The sequence below is a fragment of the Nelusetta ayraudi genome, unplaced genomic scaffold (assembly GCF_046127955.1).
Source record: "Nelusetta ayraudi isolate G7.1 ecotype Tasmania unplaced genomic scaffold, CSIRO-AGI_Nayr_v1 ptg000017l, whole genome shotgun sequence".
NCBI lineage: Eukaryota > Metazoa > Chordata > Actinopteri > Tetraodontiformes > Monacanthidae > Nelusetta > Nelusetta ayraudi.
In genome coordinates this window covers 1,676,680-1,701,790 of record NW_027466067.1, presented here as the reverse complement: position 1 = coordinate 1,701,790, position 25,111 = coordinate 1,676,680, and the positions used below count along the sequence as shown (strand labels likewise).

General features: G+C 45.8%; 2 protein-coding genes across 3 annotated transcripts in view; one reads left to right on the top strand and one right to left on the bottom strand.

Annotated features, from left to right (window-relative positions):
* The window catches only part of LOC142887171 (low-density lipoprotein receptor-related protein 1-like), a 103,586-nt gene that overhangs the window by 54,571 nt on the left and 23,904 nt on the right, over window positions 1-25,111 (top strand). For both annotated transcript variants that reach the window (XM_076024611.1, XM_076024612.1), the window contains exons 24-47: window positions 1,126-1,323; window positions 3,380-3,584; window positions 3,712-3,876; window positions 3,966-4,210; window positions 5,804-5,935; window positions 7,230-7,457; window positions 7,698-7,872; window positions 10,065-10,159; window positions 10,260-10,409; window positions 11,015-11,155; window positions 11,359-11,484; window positions 11,834-11,965; window positions 12,069-12,203; window positions 13,119-13,248; window positions 13,349-13,475; window positions 13,590-13,741; window positions 13,862-13,986; window positions 14,751-15,125; window positions 20,794-20,983; window positions 21,495-21,699; window positions 22,048-22,240; window positions 23,567-23,692; window positions 24,234-24,362; window positions 24,481-24,600. In XM_076024611.1, the coding sequence (XP_075880726.1) occupies window positions 1,126-1,323; window positions 3,380-3,584; window positions 3,712-3,876; window positions 3,966-4,210; window positions 5,804-5,935; window positions 7,230-7,457; window positions 7,698-7,872; window positions 10,065-10,159; window positions 10,260-10,409; window positions 11,015-11,155; window positions 11,359-11,484; window positions 11,834-11,965; window positions 12,069-12,203; window positions 13,119-13,248; window positions 13,349-13,475; window positions 13,590-13,741; window positions 13,862-13,986; window positions 14,751-15,125; window positions 20,794-20,983; window positions 21,495-21,699; window positions 22,048-22,240; window positions 23,567-23,692; window positions 24,234-24,362; window positions 24,481-24,600 (3,999 nt within the window). The remainder of the gene's footprint in view (window positions 1-1,125; window positions 1,324-3,379; window positions 3,585-3,711; window positions 3,877-3,965; window positions 4,211-5,803; window positions 5,936-7,229; window positions 7,458-7,697; window positions 7,873-10,064; window positions 10,160-10,259; window positions 10,410-11,014; window positions 11,156-11,358; window positions 11,485-11,833; window positions 11,966-12,068; window positions 12,204-13,118; window positions 13,249-13,348; window positions 13,476-13,589; window positions 13,742-13,861; window positions 13,987-14,750; window positions 15,126-20,793; window positions 20,984-21,494; window positions 21,700-22,047; window positions 22,241-23,566; window positions 23,693-24,233; window positions 24,363-24,480; window positions 24,601-25,111) is intronic.
* LOC142887173 (somatostatin receptor type 5-like) lies at window positions 15,843-18,831 on the bottom strand. Its single transcript, XM_076024615.1, has 2 exons — window positions 18,569-18,831; window positions 15,843-17,526 (listed from the first exon to the last, which is right to left on the bottom strand). The coding sequence occupies exon 2, from the start codon at window positions 17,454-17,456 to the stop codon at window positions 16,422-16,424; it is 1,035 nt and encodes a 344-aa protein (XP_075880730.1). The 5' UTR covers window positions 17,457-17,526; window positions 18,569-18,831; the 3' UTR covers window positions 15,843-16,421.

The following is a 25,111-nucleotide window of genomic DNA, read 5'->3' as shown; positions in this document are numbered from 1 at the left end:
AAGCATATTCAGTTCTGCATTTTCTTTCTTTATTTACTTTATTGCAATGGGACAGTGTACGGTACAAACAAAAATGTTACCAACCAGAATTAAGAAAAGATATAGAAAGCAGTACTGAGAGCCACAATTTTGTATTTTGTGTTTTCTATGATATAGAGTCAATGCCATTGAGTGACAGACAGGAGGCTTCTCTTTGGGAGTGAGCAAGATGGAGTGGACCAGGAGTGAGAACATCAGAGGGACAGTGCATGTTAGATGTTGAAGCCAGAGAGGCCAGACTGACATGGTTCAGACTGACATGGTTCAGACTGACATGGTTCAGTGAATAGATAGAAGGATGCTAAAGTTGGAAGTGGCGAAAAAGGGATATCTGGTGTGAGAGAAGAGGATTCGGAGGAGGGTGAGATGGAAGCACATCATTGGCTGTAGCCTCCACTGAAGGGAACCGCCCAGAGGAGAGAGAGAAGCAGATGGAGTTCTCTGTTTATAGCCTTGTGTAGAAATGCTAGCTTGTTGCTTTCTGCTAAAACTGGCCGCACCTTCTACGTGTTTGGAAAGGGACATGAACAAGGTGTCCTCAAGATGGTCAGTGTCCAGGGGGAGGGACCAGTGAGCTGATACCCAGTAATGCTTCTTTCTTATAGAGAGCAAGCAAAAAGTGTCAATCACTGACTGGAGAATATTAACAGGCTAGTAGCACATTTTGCTGCTGCAAAGCATTTTTTTTTTCTCACAATATTGGAGCTTTAAAGTGCAGCATCAGTTTTTGTGTGTGTAAAAGAACAGAACGTTCTCAGTCAGGTTTACATTTGTATTGCCAGCACAGCGGACTGAGACTGATAGCCCGGTGGTGGCTGTTTACCTGCTTTGTTTGTGGTCTGCGTCAGTCAGTTATCCTGGAGGCCGCGTGGCCGCCTGTCAGCTGCAGATAATTCCCGCTGCGTTTTAATTATCCAGGATTAGCGACACTGGCAACACGGCAGGACAGGACATCGACGAATTCCAGGTCCGCTCTGCAGTGGGGGTTAACAGCCGGGTTGACTCGGCCGAGGGGCCTCTGTTATCGCCGGCTTCCTCTCAAAGATGAAGGTCACAGCCGTTCTCTCCCCCCTTTGGTGTCCACAGATCCCTTCAAGCCTTTCATCATTTTCTCCAACCGCCACGAGATCCGCCGCATCGATCTGAACAAAGGGGAGTTCAGCGTGTTAGTGCCGGGCCTGAGGAACACCATCGCCCTGGACTTCCACCTCAGCCAGAGCACCCTCTATTGGACGGACGTGGTGGAGGACAAGATCTACCGCGGGAAGCTCTCGGAGAACGGAGGTGATCACTTGTTGGAGACGTAAAAGGCCTCTCTTGTCACACTTGGTATTTGTGTATTGTTGTTACATTATGTTGCAGAAAACGGTGAGTGAATTGTCTTGTATTTTATTTATTTATTTATTTATCTATTTATCAAATTATTTAATTAGCTGCAAAAGACATGCAAGATATCTGTGCCACTCCTGCGGATGACCATTTGAAAGGTTATTGGGCAAATCTACTCACTGTAGTTTACTTTGAACTAAAAGCCAGGAAACCGTTAAAAAAAATGTGTTGATGGATAGTTTCCATAGTCCCACGTCTCTCTTCTCATCCGCAGTCAGTCTGGGAAGAAATTCATTACCGGCTTGAAGAACTCATCAGTCACAAGCTCGGCTTCGTCTTTTCAATCCTAACTCGTATTCAATGAAAATACCAGATCAATGTGTCTGACAATTAATGTGGGATTCCAAACGGATTAGGATTTTTATTTTGGGAGGGGTCTTTGTTCCAAAATCCATCCATTCATACAATCATCCGTCCATTTTCTATCACTGCTTCTCCTGCACCTAAATGAGTGGATGTTGCTGGAGTCCAGCGCAGCCGTCTTGGTGTGAAGGCCAGTTTATTTTTCCAGTCATAGCTCCGGTTTATCACAGGGCCACACGGCGAGACAAACAGCCGCTGGAAACTCCCGCCTGCGGGCCAGTTTGGAGTTCCCACTTCACCTCACGTGCGTTGTTGTGGATTGTGGAGGGTGGGGCTGCTCCCCTGGGTAGAACCCATGCAGACACGGGGAGAACACGCTGTTCCACCGTTGTCTGTAGTTATTTTTTTTGTTTTGCAACGTGGATGAAGTAACCTTTATTTCCAAGTAGGTTTTGAGTTTCCCGTCATCACTTGCTGCTGGGACTTTGGAATGTCTGTCCGAGTGTTGAAACATGAGTGTTGAAAAATACTTGACAGACTAAAATCTTGTTTTAAAGGCGGTGCCATGATCGTCCTTCATGACTTCACAAAATGATGTCTTTTGTTGCCGCAGTGTCAAATTGCATTAACATTAAAGCTGTTGACTATCCATTAAAACTCTCTGCGCTTACACACACACACACACACACACACACACACACACACACACACACACACACACACACACCAGGGTTTCAGAGAAATGAGGCCAATCCGAGGGTGCAGCTCACAACGTTGCGCCACCGCTTGAGCTGTAAACATGCGGCGATTGCGTGTTAACGTCTTGTTCCAGTCACATGTGCGTGGCTGTTTGTGCAGCTGGCGGTAGCAGGTTTTGTTTGCAAGGCCTTGCTAATTAGGTTAAATTGACGGTGTGCTCATTTTACGATTCCCCAGTCTTGTAATCGGGACGTATTGCAAGCCGAACGGCGTGTCCCTCTTATTAGTCAGCCAAATGAAAATGAAAGGGGCAAAGATGGAAAAAGCGGATTAAAACCGCCGCGTGCAATGTCTACCTTGGAGCAAATATGACGTTAGGCCACTCTGGACTTATCATTTGACAGCGTGATGAAAGGAATTGCCTGTGATGCGGCGGCTCACTTTGCCACCAAACAGCCTCATCACATCTGCCGTTTGCAAATAAGCAAAACCAAATATTCTCTCAGCTTCTAGTGCAGTCGGCGCGCCACCGCCAGCAAATCCCAGCCTTCAAAGCCTCCGTCTGCACATATTGAAATACAAAAACGAATTCATTAAGAATCTTAAGAGCCCTGCAGATATGTTTATTTTCTTATGAAGTAGTCACTAGAGATGACTGAAATCTGGCTCCTCGGGCAGAGTCTGTTTTTTTTTTTTCTTAAATAAAAATAGACGCTTTAGATGGTGTATTTATATTGTGGTTTTGCATTTAGTCTGAAATTACATTTGGTAAAAGCATCCAGTTCAATTTGTCAAAAGAAATTAATATTCATTAAAGTTATTTAATGTCATGTCACTGTTGTCACCACTGAACAGGATGCAATGTATCTTCTCACCTGTTGTAGATAAAGAAGCAGTTCTATACTGATGCTCATCCTCACTCTCGTCCCTTTTCGACCCACCCGTGCAGCTCTTACCAGCTTTGATGTGGTCATCCAGTACGGACTGGCTACACCCGAGGGTCTGGCAGTGGACTGGATAGCGGGCAACATCTACTGGGTGGAGAGCAACCTGGACCAGATCGAGGTGGCCAAGTTGGACGGCACCATGAGGACCACCCTGCTGGCCGGAGAGGTGGAGCACCCTCGGGCTATCGCACTGGATCCTCGTGATGGGTAACCTTCTCATCCCTCTGTTCTCCAGCCTCTCGACCCAAATATCAACAGATCTCAGTTGCATTTTGAGCGTGAATCTCATTTGTTGGGCGGACACACTGAGTTACACGTGTCCATGTTGCTGCAGGATCCTTTTCTGGACCGACTGGGACGCCAGCTTGCCCAGGATTGAAGCTGCATCCATGAGTGGGGAGGGCAGGAAGACGATCCATAAGGAAACGGGCAGTGGAGGCTGGCCAAACGGACTCACCGTCGATTATCTGGAGCGCCGCATACTCTGGATTGATGCCAGGTCAAATGAAAAAAACAGAACTCTAAAGACGTCGTTCTGATGCATTCATCTGATGTGTTTCTAATAGTTACAAAATGCACTTTCTGCAGGTCCGATGCCATTTACTCTGCCAAGTACGACGGCTCTGGTCTGATCGAGGTCCTGAGGGGACACGAGTATCTGTCACATCCATTTGCCGTCACTATGTACGGTGGAGAGGTCTACTGGACAGACTGGAGGACAAACACCCTGGCCAAGGCCAACAAGTGGACGGGAAGCAACGTCACAGTGGTCCAGAGAACAAACACGCAGCCCTTTGACCTCCAGGTCTACCACCCTTCCAGACAGCCCCAGGGTGAGAAGCACATTGTCCGCATTAGTTTTTATATCTAACCTGGTTATTCAATTGTTTGAATCTATCGTATATCAAATGCCTTGTTGCACATTTCTTGCAAAGCGTTAAAAGGATTGTAAAGTCAGAAGCTGATTGGGCAATCCACCTGTCTCTCACATTCAAGTAAAGGTGGCAAAAGTATTCACATTCTGTATTTAAGTAGAAGTACAGATACTCGTGTAAAAACATAAAAGTACAAAGAAGTGATTCAACCCCTTTACTCAAGTAAAAGTAAGAAAGTAAAGGTTTGAAATGTACTTCAGGAAAAATTTTTTTTTTTTTTTTTGCACTTAATGAAACGATACATTTGTTGCTGAGCCGACGTACTCTAAAAAAAATCTCTGTCAAAAATATGATTATATTTAACAACAAAACAGTTTAGTTCAAATAGCTCCACTTCAAGCAACAACAACTATAGTAACAATAAGTGAATTACTTTCAAAAGAACTAACATCTTTTGTACACAAGAGTAACAAGCATGCTTTTTTTTTACAGAGTACAAAGTACAGATATTTGTGTACAAATGTAGGAAGTAAAGTACAAGACACGTGAAAAATGTACTAAAGTATTTGTACTTTGTTACTTCCTTCCTTTGCATTCAAGTGACCCCCTCCTCCCGGGTTAGCCACGTAGCTTGCAGCTGGTGGGAAGTTCACTATTTTAGTTTATGAGTGAGGCAGGAACGCCTTTTTCAATTCTTGATAAAACTGCCTTAACTGACTCTCAAGGTATCACTTTAGCAGAACAAGGCCAGCCTTCACTTTCTTGGGTTAGCTAGTAGCGCTAGCCTGTTGTGGTCACGACCCAACCTGTTTATATGTGTTTGTCAATAATGCTGCATAGCACCGGAGTCGCTTCGAGTTCCACCTGTCGATCAGCTGTTTTCCCACATTCAAACAAACATCATCTGGAATTGGTCCTAAAATTTTATTGGATATCCTGATCAGTCAGTTTCCTCAGTGTGTAATGAGGTCAGAGGTACAGGAGCACTCGCGACTGCACGCAGCAGCGGGTCGCGGCTCGTCACGGGGGAAATGTCGACCTTTGGACCAATAAAAATGGTGAAGCCAGCAGTAACAAATATGATTTGTGCATTGCATTCCGAGTTTCATCTCCTCTTAAAAGCCAGTAAAGAGTTTCGGTTAAGTGGAGGCAACACTTGGAAGGCAACACCTTTTGTTTGTCACATTCAAGAAAATGAATTATTTCATTTTGTTTCATTTCATTTCGTTGAATGTGACAAACAAATGGTCAAATCTCTTTATGAGCATTTTACCAAGTTCAATCCTGAGGGATTTAGAAAATGTTCCATGTGGTTTGCCAGATCAGACTGCTAATGGTGTCCGATGTCTTTCTGAGACTCTTCAGCGTCGCCAACGTGGCTCGGCGACGATCCACTGCTGAACTCTCAGTGATCCTGCTGCCGCGTAATCATTAAAAAAAAAAAAAAACCCAACGGATTAGACGGTGTTACAAGATCTGGTGCCCATAAATTTCAAATCTTTTAAATCTAACTGCTTTTCCTCCTCTTCTTCTACCCCTCCTCCTCCTCAGCTCCCAACCCATGTGCGGCTAAAGACGGCCAGGAGCCCTGCTCCCATCTCTGCCTCATCAACTACAACCAGACCTTCTCGTGTGCTTGTCCTCACCTGATGAAGCTCGGACCTGACAGGCGCACCTGCTACGGTGAGGACGAACAAAGTGATAGGGGAAAAAAATGACGACATTTCCTGAGCACAAAACACAATCTGAAGTCAAATTTGAAGGTTTGTGTAGAACAAAATAGAATAGAATAGAATAGAATACCTTAATTTATCCCACACATTTGGGAAATGATCATATTTACAGCAGCATAAACAGTGTGAAAAGCAGAAGAAAAAATTTGAATTAAAAAGAAATAAAATAAAATATTTGTAGTCTAAGAAAGGAAAAACAAATATATACATCAATTTAGACAGTTGGATTATTTACAAATTATTATTAATTTATATTATTATACATATCATTGAATATAAATCTGTGTTTTAATTGCACCTTTATGAAAAGTAGTGTTAGCAGTAGAAAAGATGCGTGGGTAAAAAGCTGCTGCTGCTGCTGCTGCTGTCGCTAGTGTGAGTGTGTTTAGTATTCCGGGGAGCACCCTCTGTCATCTTGAGGGGTAATTGAACAGGGAGCTGCATTCTGTGTGATCCAGGCGTCAGCCTCAACCGCCGCCGTCCACTTTTCTCCGTCCAATCCGCTGTGACACTGTCATTACTGTCCCATTCTGCCGCTGTCCCTCTCCCCCCCCCGCCTCCCCCCGTGCGTCTGTGGAGGTGGCCGCGCTTTAACAACGGCGGCAGCACCGCTGCCCTGCACCCATTTAATTTACCCCAGCCGTCTCCGTCCGCACTGTTGGTTTTATCCAGGCCAGCCACGACCATTAGAGCCCCGAGATGCAATTGGATTAAGTGCGTTGAAGAGGCAGGATCAATGTGACGGCGCAGCCTTGCAGGCTGCGGCCGCAAGGCGCTAGTTTCGGCGTGCACCCATGCGTTTGTGACTCTGACGCAAACTGTAATCCATAATCGTTCTGACTAGTGAGCCATTGTTGGATGTTTACGCTTTAAACGGCAATTGTCAATGTTATTTTCTGCGTCTTTATTTTTCTCTGTGCTGAAAACGTACTGAAGTGAACTAAGCCGAGGTACTTTAAAATGATCTCCCTCGAAAATATCATCCAGTTTTATGTTGAACTGCACGACAGCAGAGTTCAAAAAGCTCCTGTTCAAGAAATAACAACTGTCATAAATAAAATCTTTTAAACACAAAAGTAACCAGCATGTTACTCAAGTAAAGTACAGATACCTGACAAATCTACTTCAGTACAGTAACAAAGTATTTGTACCTTGTTGCTTCCCACCTCTGGTGGATTATTCGCGCCAAACACTGGCGCTTTGTGTTAGCGATGTGTGCGTCATTATTTTCCTTCTGCCTGCAGAGTCCCGTCAGTTCCTGCTGTACGCTCGCCAGATCGAGATCAGGGGGGTGGACGTGGACAACCCCCACTACAACTACATCATCTCCTTCACCGTGCCGGACATCGACAACGTGACGGTGGTGGACTACGATGCCCAGGAGTACCGCATCTACTGGTCCGACGTCCGCACGCAGACCATTAAGAGGGCTTTCATCAACGGCACGGGGGTCGAGACGGTGGTCTCTGCTGGTGAGAAGCAGCATAGAGAGAAGATTCTACAGTGTGCAGCGTATCTGGCCGTTAATTCAACCCCCACCCCTACAGTTATAATTAGGCATTTAAAGGTCTAGTGGGTAAAATTTGGCTTAATTTATGATTTTTATGTCGATAAAAGCTTAATATAATATCCATAAATACATTAATAAAAGTGCTTAGATCAAGGGTCTCGCTGGAGATGAAACAACGTCAGACTGTGTGCTCCAACTGCAGATCTCCCCAATGCTCACGGCCTGGCTGTGGACTGGGTCTCCAGAAACTTGTTCTGGACGAGCTACGACGGCAACAAGAAGCAAATCAACGTGGCCAGACTGGACGGCTCCTTCAAAAACGCCGTCATCCAGGGCCTCGACAAGCCGCACTGTCTGGTGCTGCATCCAATACTGGGGTAGGTGGACCGGATTGGGGACGTGCACTCGCACACACATACATTTTGGTATTGCTTTGTTTTCATTTGCAGGTGGTGGTGGTGCATTGATTAGCGTTGGTAGGTGAGGTTGCAGGTTTGATTTCTGTCGTCTGGGGGCCTCACTTTGTGCCATTTGCGTGTTCTCCTTGTGGCCGTGTCAGGGTACTGCAGCTTCCCGAACCAGTCCAAAGACGTAAGCATTTTGGCTACTCTGAATTGTCTGTAGAGATAATTCAGAGTAGCCAAGGGTGTACATAGTTTTAGCTCCATGATATTCATTATGTCTTCATTACTCATAACTTTGGTATCGGCGCCGCATGCCGAAACATGTCAAGGTAAGAGTGGAAAGAAAACCGAAGTTATGTGCATAGTTTTGTTTAAGTTAAAGTGCTTGTTCAAGTAGTTAAAGTTAAGTATTCACCAACGCTAAAATTCCATACGTTTGCATGAGCAAACCAAATGTCATCAACAGGTTCAATTTTCCTCACACACACACACACACACACACACACACACACACACACACACACACACACACAAACTAAAAGGCTGACTGCTTCCAACTTCTGACTTTTTCCTCTCCAAGCTTTTTTATTTCTCCCTCCTGTCGCTCTCCCTTCTTCATCTGTTCCATTTCTATTTTAAAAGACATCTATAAATTATTTAGAGCCTGCTTCCCTGTCGCTCTCTTTTCCAGTGTTTATCTTACATCCTGTCCCATCTTTCCTTGTTTAGAAGATGTCCATTTTTCCCTCCTGCGTTTCCTCTGGAACCACCCCCCTCCCCTCACTACCACCACCACCCCACCATCTACCCCAAATACAGCCTCGCCTCGGCGTCAGAGCAGACACAGGTCATCTGTATTTTTAGATTTCTGTTATGTCATGCCAGAATGTGCACTTTTCAGTATTTGAGGCGACTGGAGAAGGAAGCTCTCGTCAGAAAAGCCTCTGTGTCCTTGTTTTTTCATGTGCTCTCCCTCGACCTTAGCCCGCTTTAGCGGAGGCATGTTTCTGATCTGTGTCGACTGCATGGCGCCAAAATGAGAAGCAGATGTTGAATCCATATGCAAAGGCTGTTTTCTATTCCTGACACACAAACACCCCCCCGACCCCTCCTTTCCGCAGCAGTTTTTTTGCATGCGGAAGGGGCGGGATCAAAGAGATTTGGGCGAATAACAAACTTTTACTGGTGTTTTAAGAATCCAGGCGTTTCAAATCAACCGCAAACTTTAACGTTGAGGCACGTTAACAGATAAATACAGCGCGTGTTGAATGTGGCTGCTTATAACAGGAAGTGGGTGTTGGCCCAGGGAGAATGAAGAGTCACTTTGACTCAGCGATAATGGTCGATGGTATCAACACGCTCCATTTAAGAAAAAACAAAAACTAGCCTTGCAAGCGGGGACGGGCGGGACCTTGCCCTCTACTGACACTTACTAACCACGTAATAAAAAAAAATCCGGTCTGTGGATTTGTGTGCCTTTAATACTGTTTATAAATGAGCCACATGAAGTCCCACCATTCTGCCCCAAGGAAAAAAGTGGAAGCCACGTCACCGTCTGGTTGTCTGTGTGGATGTGATCTTAGTACAACGGCCATGTTAGTGTTTCTGGGTGGCACTAGAGAGTAACTCTTGGAACCTACAGAGTTTTTTTTGTTGTTCTTTAATCTGATCCTTTTCTTGGTTTGTGTGCCAAATTATTTTAGTTTTGGAGCATGTTTATGGGGTTTAATGAGGGTTAGGGTTGGTTAGTTGTTTAGGCTCGGTCACTGAAAATGGCAGAAACATTTCAACCACCTTCTCATGTCAGGCTACTATGTGTAGAACTTTAATGTTTGCTCCTGCATGACCAAAACTGTTTTTTTTCCCATTTGTTTTTCAGTAATTTACCAATAAAATTGAAAGGGTCAAATGTCGCAGTGGGTCCTCAGTAGATTTTTGTCTCGCCGTAGAAAATGGTGTAGATGTCTCAACCAACCTCAACTTTGCCAGCGGTTTACTGAAAAATCTGGGCCATTTTAGGAGGAAGAGGAATGTTTTGAATGCTGGTGTTTCTTCCTTCTCTTCCGTTGCTTCCCACTCTACAAAGTATTTTAAGAATGTCTATCAACAAAGGGACCACAAGATTTGGATCACCAGTCACCATGTCCCTTGTCCGTCCACCTCAGGAAACTCTACTGGACTGACGGCGACACCATCAACATCGCCAACACAGACGGCAGCAACCGCAGCGTCCTCTTCACCAACCAGAAAGGCCCCGTCGGTCAGTGGCTGGAAGCGCGCCGCGTACCTGGGCTCGGCTGTGACACGGAGCGCATCCTAGTGGCAGTGGGCTGCTGTGTTAATCCTCTGTGTTTTTACAGGCCTCTCCATTGACTTTGACACGGAGCAGCTGTACTGGATCAGCTCAGGCAACAGCACCATCAACCGCTGTCAGCTGGACGGCTCCGTCCTTGAGGTGCTCGACGGAGTGAAGGGCAAACTGACCAAAGCTACGGCTCTGGCAATCATGGGTAAGCTCTTAAAAACAACAACAGCAACAACAACAACAACAACAACAACAACTACAACAGCAACAGAAACAGCAGCAACAACAACAGCAACAACAACAGCAACAGCAGCAGCAGTAGTAATAGTAATAGTAGTAATAGTAGTAATAATAATAAAAATATTCCCATCGCTGGATGGGATGTGGGTGACACGGTGGCGCAGTAGTTACATCACATCAAGAAGGTTGTGGGTTTGATTCCGGGCCTGCAACCTTTCTGTGTGGAGTTTGCATGTTCTCCCTGTGTCTGCCCGGGTTCCCTCCAGGTTCTCCGGCTTCCTCCCACAGTCCAAAAACATGCATGTGAGGTGAATTGGAAACTCAAAGTTGTCCGTAGGTGTGAATGTGGGTGAATGGTTGTGTGTCTCGTGGCCCTGCCATGAACTGCCCACTTGTCCAGGGTGTCACCCTGCCTTCACCCTATGACAGCTGGGAGAGTCTCCAGCAGACCCCTGTGACCCTGAGTGCAGGAAGAAGATGGTATTGAAAATGTATGGAAGGATGGGATGCTGGAAGAAGTTAATTTTGAATGACAGTGTTACATGTCTTGTGCTGTGCTGCGTCTTTCAGGAGAAAAGTTGTGGTGGGCCGATCAGGGGACCGACCAGATCGGGACCTGCGACAAGAAGGACGGCGGCAACTGGAAAGTCCTGCGCAACAGCACTTCCCCCATGATGCACATGAAAATCTACAATGAAACAGTGCAGAAAGGTGCAGGACGACGGCCGACTTTGTTGTTTTTTTTCCTCTGGAGCCTGTTTGTTCAGCTGAAATCAAATCACATTGCTGATAATATTTTATGGAAGATGTGTTGTTGTGATTGCCACGAGGAGCCTGTTTATCCTGAGAACATCTGCTCGCCTTTCTGTGAGCTCCCCTTTGATTTTGCTCCGTGTGTGTTTTTGTGATCCCAGGCACCAATCTGTGCAGCCACAACAATGGAGACTGCTCCCAGCTGTGTCTGCCCACCTCCCCGACCACCAGAGCCTGCATGTGCACTGCTGGATACAGCCTGCGCACGGGGCAGCAGTCATGTGAGGGTAAGAGACGCACGTACACAGACACACACACATACACTTTTGCACTTGTGTTTTTGTAGTTTTAATGTGTACTTATCTATTGATCTTTTTAGCCCATTGTTTTACGCGGGCACTGCAGACAGTATTGCCATTCTATGCTAATTCTGATGCGTTTACACTACATCTTGTGCATTAATATGCACTGGCATGTCAAATAAAAATCAATGAATTGATGTACACACACGCACACACACACTTGCAACGTTCCCCATCCAGCCAGAAGTGGACTGAGTTTATTTTTCTCTCACAAATGCAACACAACGTTCATTGGAGGTTGAAAACTGTTGTGTGTTTGCTGTGTTTGCTGCAGGTGTTGGCTCCTTCCTGCTCTACTCTGTGCATGAAGGCATTCGAGGTATTCCTTTGGACCCATCAGATAAGTCTGATGCTCTGGTACCAGTGTCAGGCACCTCCCTCGCTGTGGGAATAGATTTCCATGCTGGTATGTCTTTTTTAACATTTGCCCTTTAAAATGTTTAAAAAGTTTTTTTTTTAAATACATATTAGAAATGTGTAAATTAACATCATGTACTTATTCTTTACAGACAATGACACAATCTATTGGGTGGACATGGGCCTGAGCACCATTAGCAGGGCCAAGAGAGACCAAACGTGGCGAGAAGACGTGGTGACAAATGGTATCGGCAGAGTTGAGGGCATCGCTGTGGATTGGATCGCAGGTGAGGATGTTAAAAACAATGAGAATCTGTCACGACCTGCCATCTGTATGCAAACTTACTGCCAAATGTAGTTTCTTCTCGCACTGGTACCTAACCTTTTACACACCAACCCCAACACGGACCCAAATTAGACCAGTAGACTTCATGTAATTTATTCCTCAAACGTTTAAGCTCCTAAATGATTCAAAATTCACTCTATCTTCATATTCTCTCTGTGCTCAGTGAGTTCATTTTCTTGCTCCACTTTCCAGGAAGCGTTTCCTCAAACGTGCCTCTCTGGAACTCCTTTTTTAGGACTTGCGGCTCCTTTGTTTCTGTCCCCTTCCGAACACTGCTGGAAGCTAAAATGGTGCATTTTTGCAGGAGGCTGTAAACAAAGGGCTAAATATGCTGTTTTCACATGTTTCCATCTACTGACTTCCATCCATCCATCCATCCATCCATCCATCCATCCATCCATCCATCCATCCATCTTCTTCTGCACCTGCCTCCCCCGCTGGTCTGCTGGTGCCATCTCATCCTATCATCACACGGCCACATAGAAAGAAAAAACAAACATGCGCACATTCAGACTCACACTTTAGATCATTAATTATGTGAGACTGCTCCATTGAAGTCAGCAATGAAAAATTAAACGTGACCTTTAAGTCCACGAAATTCTTCTTCCTGCTCCTTTTCAAACATGTCATGTTAATATGATTTCTATTGTCCTTGACTGATTTAAGCCTTTTGTTTTTGTCATTTATTCATATTTGTATTGCACACACATATTTTCAAATTCACAAGGTAAAGAAAAAAAAAGATTGCGACCCTGGGGACTTTCAAGGTGTCATAACCTGACGTCTGGAAACATCTACGTGTGATGTCCAATGTCTGGAAACATCTGAAGTATCTAAACATCTACATCCTCGGCAGGAAACATCTACTGGACGGATCAGGGCTTCGATGTGATTGAGGTGGCTCGGCTCAATGGCTCCTTCCGCTACGTGGTGATCTCGCAGGGCTTGGACAAGCCTCGCGCCATCACCGTCCACCCCGAGAAAGGGTGAGAGCAGCCAGGGACTGACCACATTTTGGCAACAGGTCAACCGTGGCGCTCTTCTTTAGCTTCAACTCTAACGACAGCGTTTATTGCCTGCGTGCAGCTACCTGTTCTGGACGGAGTGGGGACAGTACCCTCGCATCGAGCGCTCTCGCCAGGACGGCTCTCAGAGGGCCGTCCTGGTCAACGCCAGCATCAGCTGGCCCAACGGCATCTCCATCGACTACGAGGTGCCGCGACGACGACGATGAGCCGCACACATTCAGTCCTCTGTGATGGTGTAAAAGTGCAGGTCCGCAACATCCTCTCTCCCTCTCTCTCTCTCTCCCGCTCTGTGTTTGTAGGAGAATCTGCTGTACTGGTGCGACGCCAGGACGGACAAGATCGAGCGCATCAACCTGGAGACTGGTGAGAACCGAGAGGTGGTTCTGGCCAACAACAACATGGACATGTTCTCCGTGTCGGTGTTTGAGAGCTACATCTACTGGAGTGACAGGTCAGAAACGTTATGCAAATGTCGTCAAGGTGGGATGAATAAAGGCGCAGGTGCCGATGTTCACGTGTTTTCCTTTTTTTCCCATATCGCCTACTGTGAACGTGATTGTGTTTGAAACAGGACGCACGCCAACGGCTCTATTAAGAGAGGCAACAAGGACAACGCCACTGACTCTGTGTCACTGAGAACTGGGATCGGCGTGCAGCTCAAAGACATCAAGGTTTTCAACAGGGCCAGACAGCAAGGTGAAAAGACACTAGTTATACACTAGCGCTGGTTATTACACACATTTTGTATGGATACCCTGGTAAAGTAAGAAAGTAAAGATTGTGAAATGTACTTGAGTAAAGAGTAAAGATTCGTTTTTGGCCATTTATAATACAATACAGTCATTGACAGTTTTGCAAAAATTAAAAAATTGTGACAGAATCATCTTCACTGAACTCACTTGCATGAGCATCTGGAACATTATTAACAGCTTTGGTGCCCTTGGGACTACACTTTTTCAGCTGCAGCACAACCAAACTGTAATCAGTAATATTTATGACCAGTGAGCCATTATTAGATGTTGACACGAATAACAATAACCAATGTTATCTTCTACGTTTATTTTTCTCTGTACTGAAAACTGAGCAGTGACCCCAAAGCTGAGGTACTCTGAAATAATCTCCGTCTAAAATCTGTTCCAATTTTATATTTAAGTACACACAAACATCATAGTTGAAATAGCTCCACTTCAAGCAACAACAATAGTGAATGAATAATAAGCAAATTACTTTGAAGAGGATTTGTATCTTTTAAACACTTTGAAACACAAAAGTTGTTTTTCAAATATAACGAGTAGAAAGTACAGATACTTGTGTACAAATGTAGGGAGTAAAGAAAAAGAAATACTAAAGTAAAGGGACCTTTAAAAAAAATCTACTTAGGTTGAGGAAGTAAGTGTTTGCACTTGATTACATCCCACCTCTGATTATAATTACTGAAGAATTTGAACCCATGTGCACAGGAACCAACGTGTGCAAAGTCAACAACGGCGGCTGTCAGCAGCTGTGCCTCTACCGCGGCAACGGGCAGCGCACGTGCGCCTGCGCCCACGGCATGCTGGGCGAAGACGGGCAAGTCTGCCGCGACTACGACGGCTACCTGCTGTACTCGGAGCGCACCATACTCAAGAGTGTCCACCTCTCGGACGAGAACAACCTCAACGCGCCCATCAAGCCCTTCGAGGATCCCGAGCACATGAAGAACGTCATCGCGCTCACCTTCGATTACCGCGGCGGCGGAGGGAAGGGAGCCAACCGCATCTTCTTCAGCGACATCCACTTTGGCAACATCCAGCAGATCAGCGACGACGGCTCCGACCGCAAAACTGTGGTTGAAAGTGAGTATTCAATGTTTCCCTCTTTTCTTTTCTTTCACTCGCATAGTTGAGAATTTGGCTTTTTTTTAGCTGGGTCAAACACAATGGTAGGAAAGTTTTTTAAGAATCAGGCTTGAAGGTCCAATGTGGAAAATTTGGCCTGATTTATGATTTTTTTTTATATTGGTAAAAGCTTAATATACTGCTAATAAATACATTAATGAAAATGTATGCTCACAGTACAATAAAAGTCACTTGGTTTTCCTACCCTTAGAACAGTTAACTCATATATTTAAAAATATTCATAGAGCATTAAAGGTCTTGCTCCCAGTTAGCTGCCATCTTGCATAGCCATTTCTTAAGGAAGTCTGGTAGAGACAGGCTGGCATCTTCAAAAAAAAAAAACAATGAAGAAGAAGATGGACGAGGTATCCAGGTTTGTGTACGCAGGCCATTGTAGTTTACTGGCAAGCTCGGTAGACGGCGGCGGGAGTGAAAGGGCGCTGCAGTCTAAATTGTAACCAGTGACAGTGTCGTAAATACAGACAGGCTTGCTTAAAAACTTTACACACTGGCCCTTTAAGTCTCCAAGTGCAGTTTATTTTAGTGCAACATTGTGGTTGTGTTTAGCCTTTTTTTTGTGATTGTTGCTGAGGTTCTTTGTGTGGAATGTGTGTACAGTGTCAACGACAAAAGAAGCTTAGTTGGGAAATAACACTGAGAGTCGGAGAGATGAACACTTTGTGCCACTCTCGCACGCAAATGTAGGCTTTTATTCTGAGGTCGGAACCCAGTGAGATGTACAAGGGGGAAAAAAAACAACTTTTTGTATCTGTCGTTTGAGGACAGAGCGAAGATGTAAACAGACTTTCATTCACCTTGTCTCCCTTGCAACAAAACACGCTTGGTTATTATCAAAGTGCCTCGTTCTTCAAACTGTTTTTACAAGGAATATGGACAGATTGCAGCAGTTCGCCTCTTGAGAGTTTGATCCTCTTGTACAGCAACAAGACTGCCAGAGAATGTTTCCCAGCAGGCAAACACGTCTGTCCGAGTGGAGTGACTCTTTGGAGTGCTTTTTAAGCGAATGTGAGCATTTTATCAATTCCTCCCAGGATATCAGCTCTTTGTGCATCTAAACAGGCCCACGGTTCAAGCTCAGTGTGTTTAAATAAATTAATAGACTCTATTGGGTCATTTCATCATATTTTTTTTGGTAGTGTGCAATGGGATTCTTTTCATTTTCTCAATGTAAAAAAAAATGTGGCATGAAAAATGGTGGAAAGACAGTTGTAAAAAAAAAAACACAGAAGAACATTACATTTGAGTGGCTTCCATTGTGGCCGACGCGCCTCCTGGCCGTCCTCGGCCTCTTTTGAACAAGCGCAGCAGGTCCTGTCGGAACTTTTGGGACATGAGCACGTACAGGATGGGATTCATCACCGTGGACGAGGTGGCCATGAGTCGGGCGAAGGTGCTGAAGGGGCTGTAGCGCGGCGAAACACCCGTGGCGCCCGAGCTCTGGCCGGCTGCCAGCCTGGCCAGCGTCAGGCCGTAGGAGGGCAGCCAGCACAGGGTGAAGGCCACCACCAGCAGGGCCGACGTCTGGGTCACTTTGCTCTGGTAGCGCTCAGCCTGAGGCGTCCTGGAACGCCGGCCCCTCCCTGTCGCTCTCCCCCCAGCCCGCCGCAGCGACACGTAGATCAGGGAGTAGGCGGCGGCGATGGTGGCCAGCGGCAGCAGGAAGGCCACCAGGAAGTGGACCAGGTTGTAGATCAGCTGGTCCGTGCGGGACAGGAAGGCGAAGCAGGCCAGCGGGCCGTCTGACTCACTCGTCCGGACGCCCACCGATCGGAAGGCTAGCTGTGGCGCCGCCAGGCAGCAGGCGGGCACCCAGAGGGCGGCGGCCACAGCCGCCAGGCGGTGGGGCGACAGCCGGCCGTAGGCCCGGGCCGGGTGCACCACCGTCAGGTAGCGGGTGACGGCCAGGGCAGCCAGCGTGAAGACGCTGGCCGAGGAGCAGGCCGATCCCATGAAGCCCACCAGGCGGCAGGCGGCGTCCCCGAAGGGCCAGTTCTGGGCTGCCACGGCGACCGTGTGGAAGGGCAGGACGGCCAACAGCAGCAGGTCGGCGGCGCTCAGCGCCAGCAGCAGGACGTCTGTCCCCATCCCCGTCCTGGACCCGTGGGCCGACAGTCCCGCGTGTCTCCTCCTGCAGAGGATCAGCATCACCACGCTCTGTCCGCTGACACCCAGCAGTAGGATCAAGACGTCCAGTACCGGGACCAGGACTCGCTCCACGTTGACCGCAAGCAGTCCAGCGTCGCTCTCGTTCCTGGCCGCGTCCCCCATGTCTGCGGCGCTCCACCGCTGCAGGTTGTTGGCTTAGTGGCCACACTTCAGCCTGCCACTCATTCTGCAGCTGTGAAGACACAGAATTTAGCTTTTTTACATGGGTCAAATACTTTGGACAGTATTTTGGACACCTTGTGCATTTGTGATGTACTGTTCTGTGCAAAGAATCTTAAATTCTTCATATATAGGTATGTGTGTATGTATATGTATGTATGTCTATACATACATATACATATATACACACACACATAGATCAAGGGTCTTGCTCCTAGTTAGCTGCCATCCTGCGCCACCATATTTCTAAGGAAGCCTGTTGTGGACAATCCAGGTCACCAGACAGTGTGTTTCATAATAAAGGTGACTGCTTGCGTCCTCAATTAAACCGATGTAGAAGGTGGAGGTATCCAGTCCACAAGTGCACAGGGCCACTGTAGTTCACTGGCAAACTCGGGAGACGGAGGGGAAGTTAGGGTGTTAGGGTGAGCGCTGCAATCTAACATTTCACCACTTGATGTCGCTGTTTCTTCTCAAAATCTCCAAATATTACACACTTGACCTTTAAGTCTCAGATTACAGTTTGTTTTAGTGCAGTCACCCACATTTATGTACATGCCTCATGTCCACTGTTCCATGCAGCTCGCTACTGGTTGTTTCAGCAAGGTGGCGACCTCCCTTTGCAAACACATCAAGAGTACAAGAGCTACAAGAATTTAGTTTTCTTATTTTTACTTGTTAACAATAAACAAAAACATAATCTTTGTGTGCCTCCGATGCAGCCAAACCGTTTGAAACACACACGCACAAAAAATGTCTGGCAAATATTCAATGATAATATTTGGGAAAGCGTGTCCAAAAACTTTTTTCCAGGCTGTGGGCTCAGGTCAGTCATAAAGTAAGTCAGCTGATATCACACAGCGGAATGAAAACTTACTCTGCGGTGCAACAATCATCTGCTCAGAAATCCCATCACTCAGCCAGCCACATTAATTACACAAGAAGTACTAACAGGCACGATTAGGCACGTGATGTCTTGCATTGTGCTTCACTTTCACAAAAATAAATACCAGGCTGCGTGCAACTTTCTTACGAGTCATCGTGGTGAGTGTTACCTGCGACAGAGTGAGTCACTTCTCTGAGCTGGCTGAGGTAAAGACACTCCTGCTTTCTCAGCTGACCACTGAAAGGAAATCGCTATGATATCCTGTCACTTCAGAGCGAGAAAGTGCTCCACAATCAGGCCTGAGCGCAGCAATCCCCAGTCGGTGTCACTTCTTCTGCCTCCGTGGAATAAATCTCTGAACCGATGCCACTGGAAGCCAAGGCTGGAGAAGAAGGGAGGCAAATAGCCAGACAGTGAGTGCACTGAAAGCATGTGAATTGCAGGTGAACTCTGGACTGATTATCATACGCCAGGCAAGAGATGGGCTGGCCTACTATCAGTGGGAGGGCCAAATGAGACCAAACAGGATTTTTTTTTCCCAGGGTTCAGCCGCACTGCGTGCATGTTTCCTAAAAGGATCTGCACAATTTCTGGGTCTGTTCGCATACGTACGTGGGAACATCCACAGATAAGGTGTATAAACAGTGGAAACGAAGCGTGATAGCGTTCTGCCTTCAGAAAATCAGGGTTATTATTGACCGGCCGGCAGGCTCTGCTATCGCAGCCACTCTAGATAATGGCATCAAAAATGTGTTAGGATGAGCAACTAGGCTTCAAGGTCCAGTCAGGGTGTAAAATTTGGCCTGATTTATGATTTTTACATTGGTAAATGCTTTATACTACTACTTTATACTACCCATAAATACCATTGATTAAAGTTTGTACATAAATATATACATGTATATATATATATATGTATGTACATATATATATATATATATATATATATATATATATATATATATATATATATGTAGAAATATAATAGTATAAAGGTAAATGCTTTATACTGCTACTTTATACTACCCATAAATACATTGATTAAAGTTTGTACATAAATATATACATATATATGTATATATGTGTATATATGTATATTTATGTGTATATATATATGTATATATACATATACATATATATATACATACATATATATATACACACACACACACACACACACACACACACACACACAAGAATATACATAGATTAAGGATCTTGCTGCTAGTTAGCTGTCATCTGCATGTCATTTTCTAAGGCAGCCTGGTGTGGACAATCCAGGTCGCTTGACAGCTCGTTTCGTATTTAGTGTAAATGCTGGCATCGTCAAATAAACCAGCGAAGAAGAACTGGCAAGCTCCAGAGAGGGAGGGTGAGCCAAAGAGCGCTGCGACCTAAAATGTAACCACTTGATGTTAATGAATTCATCAGCCGTTTTGAGCTTATTTGGATTTAAGAGATCAATGTTAAGATCCCCGCAGATGAAAATAATCTTTTGATTCATCCTTGAAAACTTGAAATGTTGCAGTTTCTTCTTGAAAATCTCCAAATATAACACACTTTAGGACAATGAGGAGGTGTTACTGTCTGTTTGTTTGCTCTGTGGTAAGCATCGAGTGGCGGATGTTGAGAAAGTGGGCCCCCAAGTTAACATGGTGAAGATAAACTGCAGTGAGAAGTGTAGATGTGCTGCAGGCTAATTCATTAACTTGTGAAAGGAAAGAGGGAGTGGAGGTGGATGTTGCTGGCTTAAGATTTTGAGCGGCAACAGCAGGTTCTTTTTTGTTTTTCCTTTTGCGAGAGGGCTCAGCTCTCGGCCAGATGGGACAAAGTGTTGATTGGTACTCAGGGAGTTGAAGCGGTAGTGCTGAGGTCCTGACTCCGGCTTTCCACCAAGTGCAGAATATGATCTGGCCTTTATGCAGTCGTTTGTCGTTTGTCGTGTGCGTGTGTGTGCGCGCGTGTGTATGTGTGCGTGTGTGATTTTTCTCACCAACTGCAGCTTCAGACCAGCTTCTGTTCCTGCAAAGTGAACAAAATTGAAATGACTTTTTATTGCGTATATGTCAAGTGGGAGGCGCAGTGGAAAGCGATACCTTTGCCACTGACCTTTTTCGTGAGCTATTTGTTGGATTAAAGCCTGAAATCACACGGTGTTCTTGGTCTAATACCTGGCTGTCATTTTTATTATTATTATTATTATTTTTTCGCAGTCTAGACTCTCACTGGCACAGCAGCAGGCACTCAGCGCTCGCTGCCAGACGATTCTTACATGGCCGTCTTAACAAAGCAAGCAGCCATGGACCCCTGTTCTCCGATTCCTCTCTTTTGTTGAATGATGTCTCTCTGCTCCTTTCCCGTGTCTGATCCACTTTTCTTTCTTTCCCCCCTAAGATGTCGGCTCAGTGGAGGGCTTGGCCTATCACCGGGGCTGGGACACGCTGTACTGGACCAGCTACACCACCTCCACCATTACCCGGCACACGGTAGACCAGAGCCGCTGGGGCGCCGTTGACAGGCACACGGTGGTCACCATGTCGGGAGACGACCACCCCCGAGCCTTTGTCTTGGATGAGTGCCAGAGGTAGGAGCCAGCGCCTTGTTTCACTTCATCACGACCATCAAGTTCTCAGACGTTGCCGGTTATACTGCACGGCTGATTTTTGTTGATTTTGTTTATTTTGTGGTTGTTAATATTTGTTACACCTTATTTGCACATATGCACATTATACTACATATGAGAAGTATTTATTATTATTATTATTATTGTTATTATATTATAATTATTGTTCATATTATTATTAATATTATTACAAATGTTTTGCATGGGAAAAAAATGTTTTTAATGAATGAGAAAACCTTTAAAAGACTCATGGCTACATGTACAGTAGAACCACCTGCGTAATAGGATTTTACTAAAACTTCCAGCAACTCGTCAGAATAGTCAACACACAACACAGTTACACTGTTAGCTTAGCGTCTTGGTGATGCTAGGCTAACGTATTTGATCGTTTGAGTAAATAATAATAGAAGAAGAAGAATAGGGTTTGTTTTTTTTCACAATGCACTTTTTTCAAATGTGATTTCTTCTGCAGCCTCATGTTCTGGACCAACTGGAACGAGCAGTCTCCCAGTATCATGCGCGCCACGCTGGCCGGCGCTAACGTTCTTGTCATCATCGGGAGCGACATCCGAACCCCGAACGGCCTGGCGATCGACCACCGAGCGGAGAAACTCTACTTCTCGGACGCCACGCTGGACAAGATTGAGCGCTGCGAGTACGATGGGACTCAGCGACACGTGAGTGAGCCGCAATCTCAAGTGCAGTTCGGCGGCGCGCATCAGTGCGTGCAGGGATTTTCTTTTCTTTTTTTTGTTTGTTTGTTTGTTTGTTTTTTTTAACTCCTGTTAGTTCTTCCTTGATGGATGAGCATTGCTCCTCCTTCTTCTTCTTCTCCTCCTTCCTCTTCTTCCTCTCCTTCTTCTTCTTCTCCTCCTTCCTCTTCTTCCTCTTCCTCTTCTTCTTCTCTCCCCACATATCTGGAGTCTGGAGAGCAGGAAATTTCACCCTAAGGTGTTACTGCACGTTCCCACCGCGCACGTGACGCTAATCTTTTTTTTTTTTTTTTTCACTCTCCAATCTGGAAGGTGGTGCTGAAGAACGAGCCGGTGCATCCGTTTGGCCTGGCCGTGTACGGCGACTACATCTTCTGGACGGACTGGGTGAGGAGGGCGGTGCTCCGAGCTGACAAGTACACAGGACGAGACATGAAGGTGCTGCGTGCTGACATCCCCCAGCAGCCCATGGGCATCACTGCCGTGGCCAACGACACCAACAGCTGTGAGTGTTTTACACACACACACACACACACACACACACACGCACACACGAGTCCAACTGTTCGAGGGTGCTGTATGCTGCGTTGTAGTATCTTTCTTTCCGCCGGTCAGCCAACCTGCCCTGGAAACAACATGAAACCTTTGCTCACAAAAGTGGTTCAGCCAATTGTTCAACCAACCATCATTTGTATTAAAATGGATTCTTGGCCTTGATACGTTTTCATAAAATGAATCCAGGTGCGCCGTACATGGAACAGGCCCTGAACCCTTTGGTTTTGTTTTGGTTTTTTTTAACATCTGTATTGTTAAAAGCCCACAGGATTCCTTCCCTCCTTCCTTCTGCCCGTCATCACATTCAAGGGTGACCTCAGTTCACTGCCGCTGCCCAGCTGCTGCAGTGTTTCTAACTAAACTCCTGCCAAAGCCCTCTAGGGGAGAAGGGCATTGTCGTCCACGGAGGAAAGCCACCAGCGCTGTTCTTTGTTCATCTTTTAATGGGGGAATGCTAAACACCTCTGATAAGGCCACTCCCACTGCGGCATCCATGCTAATTCCTGCCACAGTACCTTGAGCTCGCTCCTGCTTCCTGGTCTGATATTTTTCTTCAGGACCAATGAGCCGCGGGCAGCAGTAGCCAACCGTTTTTCTCACAGCTGAAGGCAACGTGACCAGTAATGAACTCCATTGTGAAATGACGGCAGGTTGAAAAGCTTTCTTGTGGACGTTGGCAATACAGAGAAGTGAGAATTTGTAGATGAATGATTAGCTGGACGGATGAACAGCAGAGCGACTCATTATCTTCCCCAGTAGGGGAGATAACGAGGTCATCAGTAATGACACGCTAGATGAGCGACAGACAGCAGCACAGGTCACCTGTCATTCACAATAATATGGTATAGTAGCGCGCCACGCACACGCACACACACACAGAGGTTAAATTGCCGTGCATTACTTTATATTCTGTACCGTTCCATCTCGATCTTGAAGCCCTGCATTCTGATCCGCCGTATCATCCCATCTTCACCCCACCCTCACAGTCTCTCTGTTCACTGAGCACTCACGCGCTCCAGTGCACACGGAACCGGTAAAAGCCCAGAGCCGGTGGTAATAGCGCTGAATCCCATTTAGATCTAGTCGCATTGAATTATGCATCGTTTACAGGCAGGGACACTGCCACATTCATGCAGACGGATCTATCTGCCCGTGTGTGTGTGTGTGTGTGTGTGTGTGTGTGTGTGTGTGCGTGTTGCTGCGTGACTTCGTCGCAAGCCGTGTGAAAGCTTTGTGCCTGCTGATGACCTTGTCTGACCTGCCCATCTCTCCCAAGGTGAGTTCTCTTTGTGCCGCGTGGACAACGGAGGGTGCCAGGACCTGTGTCTGCTGACCTCTGAGGGCAGGGTCAACTGCAGTTGCCGTGGCGACCGAAAACTGTTGGAGGATAACACATGCTCTGGTAAAGACGCTCAATGACCTTGATGGGGGGGAAAAAAAAAAAAAAAGCAGTTGGTGCTGAAAGCCACATATGATAAAAACTGATAGGCAAGCACACAGTTGTAAATGAAGGGGCGCTAATGCTGGTGCACATTTGAATAGGATCATAATTTCTGTAGTATAATTGTACAATCAATGATTCACCTAAAGATTTAAAATAATGTCAGTGAGCACGGCAACATTATTAAGCTAAATAACTTCAGACACTCTTCCTGATGGCACTTCCTTCTAATGTTTTCTTGCTACGTAACAGGTTTTTCATATTTTACCTCTTTGTTTTTCAAAGTTTTATGTTTTAAAGGTCCAGTGTGTATAATTTGGCTTGACTTATGATTTTTATATGAGTAAAAGCTTAACATACTGCCCACAAATACACAAATTAAAGTGGATACTCGCAGTACCATAAGAGTAATTTGGGTTTCCTAACTTTAGAACAGTTCTTATGTATATACAAGAATTCACATAGATCAAGGGTCTTCAATATTGAGCTGTGTGTTTCACAGCCTCCAACACGACGTGCAATGTCATCGATGAGTTTGAGTGTGGAAACGGCGACTGCATCAACTACACCCTGACGTGTGACGGCATGGCCCACTGCAAGGACAAGTCCGATGAGAAGCAGTCCTACTGCGGTGAGTAGTGCTCATCCTTGTTGTTGGTTTTTTTTTTTCATCCAGTTGAGCTGCAGCCGTGCTCATTAGTCGTTTGACTTTTATAATTGGGCTCTTCTGCCTTTTGCTTCGTTCTCAGCCAACCGTGTGTGCAAGAAGGGCTACAGGCGCTGCGTGAATGGCCGCTGCGTGCCTCACACCGCCTGGTGCAACGGGAAGGACGACTGCGAGGACAATTCTGATGAAACCTTCTGCAACAGTGAGTTGAGGCTTTTATCCTTTTGTGAACAGTAGTAGTGGCGCGGGGGTCAGGGTTTTTCAACACCCACGGGTCCCGCAGTTATCAATAAATAGACGGGTCCCAGTCCACCCCACGTACACTACCACATCAATTATCACAACCCCCCTCAAGCAGACAACCCACTGTCATTAAAAGTTAAGTGCGTATTGTTTGGAGAGTTTGAAGAAGGACCAGCGACATCAAGTGGTTACATTTTACAGTGCCTTTCACTCTACGTCCCCCTCCTGAGTTTCTCAGAAGGTGGATGAGGTATCCAGAACCTGGATACCTCATCCACCTTCTTCTTTGTTGGTTTATTTGAGGACGCAAGCAGTCGCTTGATTTCAAAACAAGCTGTTTGCCTCCAGAATTACCAATATAAAAATGATAAATCAAGCCAAATATTACACACTGGACCTTTAAATAGACCAATATGTCTTTGAAAAATTGATAGCTTTTTTATTCCGTCAAAAAGGTGGTTGTTAAAAGC

Excerpts from the sequence above, each read along its gene's own strand:
- LOC142887173 (XM_076024615.1), bottom strand. The coding sequence starts at position 17,456 with ATGGGGGACGCGGCCAGGAACGAGAGCGACGCTGGACTGCTTGCGGTC.